This window comes from Styela clava, chromosome 5, assembly GCF_964204865.1.
Source record: "Styela clava chromosome 5, kaStyClav1.hap1.2, whole genome shotgun sequence".
Lineage (NCBI taxonomy): Eukaryota > Metazoa > Chordata > Ascidiacea > Stolidobranchia > Styelidae > Styela > Styela clava.
The window spans coordinates 3,065,474-3,079,264 of record NC_135254.1 but is presented as its reverse complement, the minus strand read 5'-3'; the positions used below and the strand labels follow the sequence as shown (position 1 = coordinate 3,079,264).

The 13,791-nt window shown below is 36.3% G+C and overlaps 1 protein-coding gene across 1 annotated transcript; it reads right to left on the bottom strand.

Annotated features, from left to right (window-relative positions):
* Positions 1 to 450: 450 nt before the first annotated feature.
* On the bottom strand, positions 451 to 11,993 carry LOC144422814 (uncharacterized). The gene is made up of 8 exons (XM_078112662.1): positions 11,720 to 11,993; positions 10,013 to 10,171; positions 8,751 to 9,584; positions 8,209 to 8,418; positions 7,557 to 7,658; positions 3,296 to 3,462; positions 1,463 to 1,659; positions 451 to 544 (listed from the first exon to the last, which is right to left on the bottom strand). Exons 1-8 carry the CDS (start codon positions 11,931 to 11,933, stop codon positions 451 to 453), a joined length of 1,977 nt encoding a protein of 658 aa, XP_077968788.1. The 5' UTR covers positions 11,934 to 11,993.
* Positions 11,994 to 13,791: the final 1,798 nt, after the last annotated feature.

The following is a 13,791-nucleotide window of genomic DNA, read 5'->3' as shown; positions in this document are numbered from 1 at the left end:
ACACACTGTTTGTCACCACTTCAATAAAGAAATGACAGAGCAACTGATTGAACTCAAAAGAACTGGGTGGATGTAAAAGTGGGACCTTGAACCTATATTGTCAATAAAAACTGCCCAGCAAATAGAGTGTCTCATTGAAGCTTGCGCTTTTGAATTTGCATTCTAAAAGCTTCAAAACCATGTTATTGTGACATCATATGTGACAGTAGAGCATTTTATGATGTCTTTCGGGCTGGGCTTTCCAAATCGAATTATTAGAATCGGAGAAAATTTCATGTAAACAAGCAACCCTTTATCTACCTTCTGATACCAGTGCAAGTTCATTACTCAATTCAATTTCAAGTGATGATTATCCAACTTGTTATTTCATGAATTTAAGACTATTCGAATGGATGCATGTTAGGGAAAGTGGGCAAAGCAATATTTTGCCAGAGTATCAAATGAATAAAACTATCTCACCCCTCTTGCTAAATCATACTTGAATCCTTTCGCCTCCAATGCTCTTTGCAGTTTACTTATATCGTTTGGATCTGGATATCCATTGCTGAAAAAATGAATTTATGAACTCTCAATGAACATGTGCATAGAAAATAATTGATGGATCCTGACTTCAGAGTATTGCAGTACAGAACTTGCACCTAGGGAGTTGAAGAAAAAACTCTTGGTTGACAAACATTTAGGCGCTCCGGAAGTATTCGTACCAAGATGACGCACAACCTGAAAACTAACTTGGTACTTAATACTATGTCAGGTCGTGCACCATTTTGGTATGAATACTCCAAGAGCACCAACATTTATATTTATCATAAGCGACCAATTTAGTTTCTGTTAAAAAGTCTGAAATTGCAACTTCTTAACAGGAACAAATTATGACTCTGACTTCCAAATAAATGTCAAAGTTCAACCTTTCTTGGGTTTTGTTCAGAATGAATTATAAGAAAACCATTGGTACTGAGAGCCACAACCATAGTGCAGATGCCCAAAATACAACATTTTAGAATCATAATTTAGATTGCTTATCTATTTAATAAATACGAGTTGTGGTCATCATGGTTAGGTGGATATGTCCGGAAATTTAGACCAGACCCTGGCAGTTAAAAAACATTAAGTCACTCTGAATTAAATAAATCGTTTTCATATAAAAATGAGCTTAGTTTTCTTTTGAGCAAGGTTGGTTAAATCCAAATAAATAAATTTGAATAATTTTTAGGAAAACCTGTTTTATCCAATGTCTTTATGCTTTGAATGAAAATAAATCCCAAGGTCATTATGAGCAATAATTTAAATACCAGGGCTTGTGAATCCTATTTCCATAAATGACGATTTAGATACCAGAATAAGAATTTTGAATTGTTTTGTAGTGCAATACATAACAAGATTTTGAATTAGTTTTATTCCTTCCTATTTCCTAGCATTTTATGAAGTAAGTAACCACCAAATATAAAACACACAAAGTACTTACTTTTCTGGTCCTCCAGTTTCATTAGTCTTATGAGGAAACTCATCGTTCCAAATAATTTTTCCTCTTCTGTCACCAACTTCCTGAATCTTGAAAATCAATCCTGCATCGAATGCTTGATAGAGTAAGTTGTAACATATCCATCCATCCTCAGTATTTGGCAAATATTCAGTAAATTCTTGAGCTTCATATGAAATCCCCTGAAGAAACAAACAGAACTAATCATCTCTCATACCTGGGGGTTTGTTAAACTGATATAAATATCAGAATATCTATGAAAGTTTAGCAGAATTTAAAAAATTTCTAACAAAATACTTGGTGTTTCTAATAGATTAATTCAACTTGACAACCCAACAACTTAATTAAACATTAAAATCAGAAATTATAAGAATGCCCGCTAAATATTTAGCTTGTCGTGATTTTACTGCACCATTGAATCAAATTCTAAATTAAACATAGAAGAGCTAAATTCTATGAACAACTTGAATTTAAACAACAAGCATGATCTATATATGGCTATTTTATGATTTTACTGCACAAATGGCTTCTATAATCAAACTTTTTCTCAATAACAAACCAGTTTAAATTAATTATAGATGGACAAAGCATGAACCAGAGTCAACCCATATAAGCATTATACAAAATCTGCATGATTCTGTATATTTCTATCGGAAGCAATAACTCATGTGAGTGAATGCAAACATTTAGCAATACTTCTTTCAAGCTTCTGGACTGTGCAACGGCCTAACGCAGTGGTTACCAAAGGGTGTACCGCGGTGCACTAGTGTTACGTAACAATAGAGATAGGCACTGCATGCTGCAATTTCCCAAGCTGCAGTTTATTTATCTGTTGAACAGAGTTTGTTTAGAGTTTCAAAATAAAATCAGGCAGAGAAAAGTTGACATTAGGCTATATGTTTACAAACATAAAGTACACATTAATGATCACAATATTAAATTTTATTCAAATTTTTTCCATTATTGCGTCGTCAGCAGTTTTTTCCCTAATAATTCAGCGCCGCACAAACAAAAAGTTTTGGAACAGTCGGCCTAATGGTTGAAGTGTTGGACTGAACTAAGCTGACATCACATATTGAACCTCTCGGTTCAAATCCATGCCAACCACCTCACCCAGGATGAAATAAATTGGATAGGAAATGCAGAACCAAAAAATTCGAAATAATAATATCTTCTTCAATATCATTAGATATCAGTGCCTGATAGCTACAATTTCCCTAAATAAAAGATATGACAGAATTAACATATTTATCCTGGGGAGAGAAAAGCCGATAAAACCACTTAATCAAGTGGCGAACCACAGCCTCCCATCCGGTTACCAGTCTATAACACGTAAGTGATTGATTAGCCAGTTATTCGTTTTCGGAAGCATGGACTTGGTGGTGGAGGAAGATGTAACAGACCAGTGGTTACGTGAACCACCCTACTAAATATCAGTGACTGCTTGTATAGGGCCTGGTTCCGAGCAAAAGACATGAATAAGCGTCGCATAAAAAAGTAACATGACAGTACTATTATAAGGGATATCTTTGCCAATGTATCAACATCACCATATTTGGAGCATTTATGAAATCAAAGGGTATGACAGAAAATTTTCTATTTTTCATCAAAGTTTTGTTCACATCATGTTGTATTTAGTAAATTTTGACATATATAATATAATGATTTTGCTTCTCAATTGACAATAAGATATATATTTGTGACCCCTCAATGAATGGATTCAAGAAATTCACAATAACAATAATTGTACCAAATCTTGATTCCAATGAATCTATAATTTATTTTCCAACCAACAATTAAATTTGTTTCATAACTCACCATCAGACTTCCAGCAGGAAATGAGTAGGTGATGACAATAGTCCCCCTTCTTTCAAACCCTGGCAGTGATTCGCGCAACCAATCACATGACCACTTCCCATCAGATGGTTGTTGGTTGATGATTTTTAGACCAGAAGTAGTTTGACTTGGAGACTGAGATTCTGCACCTGGATAAATAAAACCAAAACTTGTAGCAAAAAAAAATGTTTGTTCTTATTTAAGCAATAATGCTTGTGATTGGGGGGTTCAATGATATTTAAAAGGTGCCATGATATATAAAATAATTATAAAATAAAAGAATGAAAATTATGTTCCTAGATGTAATTAAGCTATTGTGTGGTTATTTGAGTTTTGGGCAATGCCATGGTCTAGTGCAGGGTTTCCCAAACCAGGGGTCGCGACCCCAAATGAGGTCGGAGTGATGAGTAGGTAGGGTCGCAAACAGGTCATGGGGTCGCTGAGGTATGGTAGAGGATGTACAAAACATCTAAGATTTGACAAACCATGTTAAATTTAGCAGTTTGTACCATGTCTTACAGTGAAACAGGCCCATAGGCATCGCTCTATGCTTATGCTATAAAAAAATGTAGGTGCTTATTGTGACATCACTGTTTGGTTTTAGCTTATTTTACTTAATACCACCACATGGCGTGGCCCCCTTCTGGCGCCTTTTTGCACTCGTGGCCCCCCTGTTCGCCATTTTAAAAAAACTAAACCTGTTGGATTGTATTATATATTACGATCTTTTATGGAATGCAAAAGCAAACCACAGACAAGAAGTAAAAGCTTTTTAGTATTCAATCAATAGGAAGTCTTTTAAATATATAGCCAGACAAATGTCACTGTTAACATTGAACTCTGCAAATTGAACTGGGAGTGAATGAAATTCGTACTAATTAGTGGGTAAGAATCTGATCTACTAAGAATCGCTGCTTTTAAGAGCGGGCTTTTCCTCTGATAAAACCGGACTTGGACAATGTCTTGTCAATTTAACTCGCTTGACATCCAAGAAACCGATATCAATCTCTTTCGCCTGTGGATGATTTTTGTCATGGTGGTTTTGGAGTTTAGATGGACGTAATGATTCATTGCTAATTACGGTTCCATTACATTTGAATCCACGTACATTTGAACTCATTGTAAACATTTCCACCTGCATACTATTGCACCTACGGATATTTGAACCCATACTAACCCTAACCCATGGATTTTAGCATCCGCATGTAGACTAAACCTGCGGATATACGGGCGCAAATGTATGGGTTCAAATGTAAGTGGGTTTAAATGTGCTGTCACCCTAATTACACACAAACATTTCCAACATTTCCACCTGCACATTTCCTCTCAGCTCGATTTACCTTGGTCAAGCCAAATCCAACGTACCTGTCGTGCCATTTTCGTATTTTGGGCATTGGGAATTTACAACTGGGTTTTGCGTCTATAATTTGATAGCGACGATTATCTCGCAGTCTAGTGAAACTGCCGTTTACAGGTTAGACGGCCTACCGGCAAACTATTTTGATAGGTAGATTCCAAGTTCCATTATGATCAAACAATTCACTAACAAGAAAGTGAATACACCCTGCAATCGCAAATACCGCATGAACGGAGAATTTTATTTTAAAAAGAAAGTATGCAAACGAAGTCGTTTTGTGGTCAATTTTTAGCCTTGTGTCGTGGCCCCCCCTTGAGCTGATTCGAGGCCCCTTGCGGGGCCATCGGCCCCCGGTTGAGAACCACTGCTCTAACGTTTCATAAAAAATATATATATTGAAATGGGGTTGCACTGGACACTTTTGGGGTCGTCCTAAAAAAAGCTTGGGAATCCCTGGTCTAGTAGTTAACGCCCTAGACTTAACTGTAGGCTTTACAGATTACACATCTCAGGTTCAAACTAGAGATGTACCGATGTATCGGTATCGGGTATCGGTATCGGCAATATCGGCCATTTTTTCGGTATCGGCCATGTATCGGTATCGGTTAGATTAAGGCCGATATTACCGATATATTTACCTTTTTGATATGGTCCAGAATGTTTTAAAAGATAAGTTGGAATACTACTTTTTAATTTATTTTTGTCTGGAAAGATCGTGAGCTATGAGCCATACATGTCCCCCTGCGAGAGAATAGGATTCACGTGTTTTTAGCTATTTATCAGCTAAACTAGCTCAACTAATTTGGCTTTTTTCGCTGTCAAATTTTTATATTGACATTTTTAATATTACATAGTTTTTATGAAGAAATATATCAACACAGCACATAACAAAAAGCAACTAGGCGCCCAGTTTTAAATCATACAGTGGAATTGGGGTCCTTCCTTATTAACGGCACATGGACTTTTGGCACGGGTATAAATTCTGACTGTTTGTCGTCAAGTACAAGTGTCATTTAGTCCGTCGACATCGATAAACTAAATTCCGACACAATTACCCCACTACACAGGTATTAATTTTAATTCTGCTTAACTACACGATTTCTTTATAGATATATTGACTTGACCGCCTAGCCCTAGACTGTCTCAAAATATAGGATAGCAATTGTAAAATATTATAAAATAGTGAAGTAAAAAAACATCCTCAACGGTTATCGGTGGGCCTTCTTTTTGTCGTTGCTGATTGATATTCTTTCATGTTGGCTTTGACTTATTGCGTCGACGATTACGATTAGCCACTAAATTAAATATTTGTAAAATGCTTTTAATTTGAACGTAGGACGGCGGCGCTAGAATGTGTGGGTGATATTCGATATTCTTTTAAACACGAATAACGATATTTGAAGCTCGCGATATTAACATTAAATTCAAATTGGACATCCCGGCTTATGAGTTTTCTAATTGAACACCGAGATTACTAGCGTTACTGTACAATGTATCTTAATCAGTTACAGCATATGGATACCAAACATTAATTTCATATTATGTGATATATATATCTTTTTTTCAATCTGAAATAATGTGTACTATGAACAACGCTTAAAGACCATTGTTTTAACCCGTCTGCCCTACACAGCATACCTAATAAAGTAATAATTACATAGTATCGGTATCGGAATATCGGTGATATCGGCCTTTTTGTAGTATCGGCGTATCGGTATCGGTATCGGCGTTTTTAGCTGGTATCGGATCGGTATCGGTATCGGCGACAAAAGTGGTATCGGTACATCTCTAGTTCAAACCCTGTTCCCCCTTTATGTCAAAGTGTGTAATAAATTGGGTAGGCAATGCCTTATAAGGGAAAAATCTTTTTTTTTTAAATAATGTGCCTTTTTAAATATCAATGGCTGCAAGAGTATCCTTTCATGTAAAGAAATGAATCAAAAAAATTTAATGTATCGAATTTCTGAGATTATGATGTAAAAAACAACACTGACATAGACAACTACAAAAAGGGGGGGGGGGTTCCAAAAAATCGGAATCAAAAATTCCCATGCAACGACTCTAAAACAAGTACTGCGATTGCGACACTCTTTAAAATAGACTTTTTCAGTGGATTATGATTTTTCTGTTGCGCAAAATATTCAATCTGTGTCTGATACGGGCATTAAAAATGTCTTGCCATATTATTTTGATTATGTTCATTGTGTCGACTAAGGTAAAATAAAAGCACTACTACTCTAAAACACTACGGTAATCTACGGACATGGAATACGCGATAAACTATTGACCGCATTATAAATAAATTGGATTCAGATTTTTGCGACCTTGGAATTTTTCACTATTCATTTGGCACTTACGATTATTTTTAAAACATCATCGTTGGAAAAATTCCAGGGTCTCCATGTTTCTGGGAAATTCATATTACCCGATAAACGATAAAATTTTCAAAGGCAACCCAAAATAACGTGTGCCGTTAATTTTGCGATTTAAACAGTCTTAACAGCATTTTTAATCTGTTGCGTGCCTCCTAAAACAAAACCAATGGTGCTTCCCTCTGTTTTATTTTTTAATATTTTACACTGCCTTGATTTTTAACTTTAAGACTGAGATTCTGCACTTGGATTGATAAAATCAAAACGTATAGCAGAAATACTGTTTGGTATTCATAAAGTCACAGGAAATGCCTGTAATATAGAAGTTTAATAGCCAAGGTATGATAATACACAAATTCATATTCAGATTTACATTTACTGTGTCTAGTTGTATTTTCACTCTTTTGTGTTTTAGATATGATCCTCAAAGGTATGCTGTAATAAAACAAATGGATTTAGATTTGACCAATTTGAAAATAATTATTAACAGGAGAAATTTCTCAACAAAATTTACCTTGACACTTGACTTTAGCAGTCTCTTGAGAAATGGACTTGTTTGCACTAGTGGAAACAGCAAGCTGGTTTGTTGCAGAGATATTGGAAGGCTGAGCAAAATCTAAAAAAAAAGAGTGAAAATTATTGATATTGACTAACTTTTTCAAAACACACATGACAGTAAATGTTCAACCTAAAGTCTCCAAGCTGGGAATTGGGATACCTGACAAACCGCAATTTCATGGTTTCGATGGAAAATCAACAACAAGAATGATATGGCTAGTATTGTATGGTAAAATAAGTTTTATATTTTCAACCTGTGGGAGAGGAAAGTGAATGAGACGGCCTAATCATATGACAAACCATGGCCACTCGTCCGGTTAACAGTCCATGTTGGGTATGGGATTAGTTTCCATCCAGCTATTTGTTTTCAGACGCATGGACTTGATGGTGTACCCAAACATCGGTTACGTGAACCACCCTACAAGGAGTCCAGCAATCTTATTGCACATAATTAACTCGCAAGGAATTCGATCCTGTGAACCCATGCATGGTAATCAGAGATGTGAAGGTGAGCGTATTCCTAATGCTTAGCCACACCACCAAGCCAATTAGCAGTCTCTTCTGCATAAGCCCGCGATTACCAATAACAATTTAGAAATCTAGAAAACCTTTTTTTCCAGTTTTGAGCTTTTCAATCTCAATTTTCATTTTCCTCTTTTCCTCTTGCATCCGCTTTATTTCCTTTCTGTGCTCTCTCCGCATTCTCTCCGCATCCCTCTTTTCTTGTTCATTTTTTAATTCCATCTCCTTCATTCTTTCTTCAAACTCTTCTTTGACTTTTACAACTTCCTTCTCTGGAGCGCTTCGTACTACAGAACCTAAAAGTATTGGTTTCATTTGGTCAGAATAATAAAAACCACAGAGCAAAATTAATTGAATAAACAAAGCAAAAATGTTCCGGAATGTTATATAAAGCAAACATCTTGGGTATTATCATAATATGTCAGGTATGATTTAAGCTAGGCTTTGGGGAAAATATGAAATCTAGACTTTATTAAATGATAATTTCATATAAAAGTCTTGCAATAAACTTTGTTTCTGACTGAGTTCAAAATTTTCTACTAAGGTGGAATATACCGTGTTCAATCAATTATCCGAATTTTTGATTAAAGAAATATTTCATTAAAAATGATAGAACCTTTCTACTTACTCAGTTTGGGATGAGGGCAAACAAGTTGACCATGAAAGTATTTATGTTTTCGAATTTGTTCGGTATTTGGACGATTCTGTGGTCGGAATCTGAGCATCCAACCAACCAAATCCTCCAGATCCCCTTCTAGTTTGCTCAGGTCACATCCTTGATATCGTTTGATATTGAGATTCCATGAATCTGGGTCATTACCGAATGGGTGGGAACCATCGGTCGATATGAAATGGATTACGAGTGCAGAAGAGAATATGTCCGATTGTTTAGAACAAAGGTCAGAAAGGTATATTTCCGGGGCCCTCCAACCATCAGTGCCAACACGTAAAGTACTCATTTTGGTTACAAAATGTCCTTTTCTTAACTGTTTTCCCAAACCAAAGTCAATTATTTTGAGAATTCTCCCATTGTCCGATACCAAGATATTATCTGGTTTAAGATCGCGATGTAGAACTTCGTTAATGTGGATATGATCGACAGCTTCAACAAATTGTTCTATTTGTTTATGTTTGACTTCGTCAGTCTTAGGCTTTGGATCGTCTTTGACGAAGTCTGTCAAGGTTTTAGATTCAAAGTATTCCATTGCGATGAATAAATGTTCTATTGGACCAAAGAAATAAGTCCCAGATTGGAGGACAGTTATCACATTTGGGTGGGAACGAAGCTTTCGGATGATTTCCACTTCTTTCCTATTTTCATCGCTGAGTTTGATAGATTTTATGGCGATTGGATCGAATCCTCGAGAACCTTCATGAGTCTGCAAGCCTCTGTAAACTTCACCATACTTTGCCAGTCTTTCATTATAAAGCAGGTACAGGTTATGACCGAGGCGAATTGAATCTATAAAAAATAGAATGGGATTTAGTATAGAATTAACATAATTATTCCGGGGGAGAGGAAAGCCGAAAAGACAACTTAATCATATGCCGAACCACAGCGTCTCATCCGGTTACCAGTCCAGGTCGGGTATTGAATTAGTTGGTTATTGGTTTTGAGAAGCATGGATTTGAAGCATGTCGTGTGAACCACCATACGAAGGCGAGGAGTCCAGCAGTCCTCTCGCACATATCTATTCCTGCATGGGATTCGAACACGCGAACTTTCTATTTCCATGTCTTCTATTATCTTATTTTCCTGTTAATATTCATAATTTACTGTAGATACAACAACTTTGAAAAGTCAATCCTTTTTGAACGGCCTTAAGAAATCACGACTATCCATAAGTTAGGAAAACCACCCTGTGATAACAATTATAACAGTCAACCTACCTTTAAAATGGAAGGGTGTTTCTCCTGCTGTGCCATGTTCTTCTGCATCAGTAGGCCTGGCTGCCTGTTCATTTGTTGGTGAGGTGCTGCCTAATATGTTGCTGCTTTGTTGAAGCTTAAAACCAGAACTTCTAGAAATATTGGTTCCTATAGTGTCACCTGTGATTTAATAATACTGGCATGGGCATTTCTTATTTATTGAAAAAAGTTTCAATTATTATTATACTGATGTTGAGCCATGCTTATGTGAAAGTAAAATATGAAAACCCTAAATTTGAACTCAGCCTCGAAACGAAATTAGCAGCAGTGACACTGGAATTTGAGAATAACTTATTTTTACCAGTTATGCCATATAGATCCTACTAGTGGATGAATTACAAGGTTACTAAAGTTGACCAGTTCTGAATATTTGGCAGAATATTTTATCCATTTTTTAATGCTTGAAAACGCATATGACACCACTATTAGGTCCAGAAACCATATGTTGAGTAGAATTTTAATTATTTTCTATAAATGAATTATATTTACCGTATATGCTCGCGAATAGGCTGAGTTTAAAACTCAAAAAAAAGTTGCCAAACTAAGGGACCGTCTTATTCTCGCATAACTCAGATTGCACCAAAAAATCGGCTCATTCGCGTACAGAATTTGATCACGCAACGAGATGATATTATGCTGACTTGCCGGTAATTCCAAAAGCTTCAAACCATACCAAGTTCTCACGATAAGAAGCGTGCACGCACACACACACTCGCTTGTGAAAGTGCATTGTCTTATCATATGTGATGCTGTGATTGTTTGTTTTCGCTTGCGTTTCTTTTACATAACAGCAACAGTGTCGATTTACGGCCAGTTGTTTCTTTGTGAAAACTTTCGTGGCAATTAAAGGTGCGCGACTCTTAACCACCTTTACGATATGTTATCCGTTAAGGGGCGGTGATAAGGACTCTTATCGAAATTAACCGCGTTGTGGACGATCAAAGAAAATTGTTTTATGCTGACTCAGGGACTCTCTTAAACTCCCGACAACAATCCCTTCCATTAATACAAATCACGACACATGAAAAGCAATATAGACTTTATTACATGAATTTACAAGTAAGAGTTACGAGTAAGAATCTACGGCCGTCGCTAACAAACTGAAATGATAAACGTTAAAAATATTTGTGTTACAGCAATTTTATTTTCGTTCTGCGCCTTTCTCAAGGCGTCTGGCGTGTTAAGATTCGTAGCGATTTATAAGAATGTGTTAATACAGCGTTATTTCTTTCCTTGAAACGGACAAGGAACTAAATTAATCGTCGTTGTGGCGATCAAAGGAAATTGTTTTATGCTGATTCAGGAACTCTATTTTAATCTCCCGACACAATCACGACGCATTGAAAAGCAATATAGACTTCATTAACATAAATTAACAAGTGAGAGTTACGGGTAATAATCCACCTACGGCCCTCGCTAACATGCAGAAACGATAAACGTGAGAAATGTTTGCGTTACAATAATTTTGTTCTCATTTTACGTTTTCTTGAGGCGTCCGGCGTGTCACGATTCGTAGAACCGGCTTATGTGCGATTTTTTATAAAATCGCCGTTTCAAGGGAGTCGGCCTATTCTCGATATAGGCGTAATTTTGAGTAAATACGGTAAATAAAAAAATTGTACAGCTTTAGTAAATGTACTGAAAATAAATATTAGCATATTTTCCCACCTTGTTTGAAAACGAGTGTTGGGGCGACCATAGTTCCTCGTTTTTCTAATTGTCTCACTATACTTTGAACATTATGAGCAAAGTCTAGATTTCTGTCTTCTTCTGCTCGTAATGCAATCTGAGATGTTGATTGACCTTCACCACTAGAAGAGGTCGACGGCTCACAATCCAAATCAGCATCATCAATTTCGCGGATTCTTTTAGATTCAGCCATTTTGTTTGCAATTAGGGTAAACTACACCAACATATTTCTAAAAAATGTAGGCTACATATATCTGAAAAAACAATATGAACATAAATAGCCTAGATCCTTTTGAAGTTTTTCGTACATAAAACACGCAAATATAAACTAGACAAATATTGGAAGCAAAACCTTTGATGCTGCAGGCAAAACAATTTCTATATTGCATAATTAAAAAAATTTAAATACAAATGTGCATATGCAAATTTAGAAACAACCACTTCAAGTCATCAAATCTAACTTAACAGGTAATTGTCTTTTGCTTTCAATAATTCGTAACATTCAGAAATCGTAGCTTGGTTTTAAGTTCAGAAGTTAGGGAACAGACTTTTGTTGTGTACCGGTACGGTACCGGTACCGGTACTATAAACTACAATGCAGAAGTTCGTTGTAGCACGATACTTATCCTAACAAAACGCAGTGGTTTGCCGAATGACTAAAATGTCTTACCGACATTCATACCCACTTTAATAATATTAAAATTGTACATTCTATAAAGATATACAGAGTACAAATGCGCCATTCCATTTTTTTGTCAAACCTGTTGCTAACGACCAAGGACATTTTATGCGCAGAAGTCTTGCGCATTTGAAATTTATTCATGCATATTATTGCGTCATTACAGCTCAAAACTTAAGATTATTTATCTGTAGTTTTCAAAATATGGATCGTATAAAAAGGCTTTGACCCGTCTTCCCAAATCTCAATACATATCGTGTTTCAATGTCAATATCAAATTATAAAAAATGACGTGCTTTCAACCCTTCACGTGCAAGAAAATTTATGATACACTATGGTCGCAAGGTGGCGGTCAACACCGACCGACCATGGAAAGTGATACCTGACTCGTGTCTCCGCTGAAAGAAATTCACTATAAAGGGGGATTTCCATAATTATCCCAAGGTAAAAAAATTCGAAAGGACGACAAATAAGCTAATACTCATGTGACGAACAACGTCTCCCGGATAGTAATCCACGTAAGGCAGGGGTCTCCAACACGCGGCCCGCGGGCGCATGCGGCCCGCCAGCCAATGTTTTGCGGCCCGCGTCATGGTTGGGATTTTTCCACAAAAAAACAAATTAGTACGATGTCAACTTTTACTAGGTTTTATCGTGTCATTTATCATCAAGAGTCCGGTCCGACAAACTATGAAAAGTGAAGCAAAATTCCCCCCTGTTGTCCACGTTCATGTTTTATTATTGGACACGTAGTGGACATAGCGATCGTTTCAATATTATGTTGTTGTTGTTTTTATTGTTGTTCTTAATGTCCTTGTTCTTTGACACGTTTTGGAAAAATCGCTTTCCTCTTCGAATACTGGACCAATTGCTTTGAAATTTTCAGTGGTTGAAGATAAAATTATTCTCCAGAAGGTTATTACTTTTATTCATTTTAAATATCAAATAAATATCTGTTAGCTCTGTTAGATTTGTTTTTGTTTGCTATGACGTCATTAAACGTTCTGCGGATATCGTAGCTCTCTTGTATTGTTATATTGCAATTACAAATGCGATAATTTCGCATGTTCATTGTGACGAAATAAAAGAGTTTCGGTCAGTCCATTGTGCCCAAAGAAAGGTTTGCAAAGCTAATTGCACATTCACTTTGCATACCTGCGATTTTTGGCAGTTCTTATATTTGCGAGCAGTTTTTTAGACTATAAAGTTAGCAAGTCAGCCCTCCGCACACGACCAATGGACGAGCATTTGCATGTTTTCTTGAGACTAGCAAACCAACGAAAAATAAGGCCAAACATCGAGACCAAATAACCAGCACAAGTGAATGAATATATATATATATGTTTTATGTCTTGTTTGCTGTAAGATTCAA

Bases quoted from the DNA above. Each gene is read 5' to 3' on its own strand.
- LOC144422814 (XM_078112662.1), bottom strand. From the start codon at position 11,933: ATGGCTGAATCTAAAAGAATCCGCGAAATTGATGATGCTGATTTGGAT. The intron at 3,463-7,556 runs GTAAATTTTGTT...TTATTTATCCAG, and splicing joins TGCTAAAGTCAAGTGTCAAG to GTGCAGAATCTCAGTCTCCA. The intron at 1,660-3,295 runs GTGAGTTATGAA...TTGTTTCTTCAG, and splicing joins TTCCTGCTGGAAGTCTGATG to GGGATTTCATATGAAGCTCA.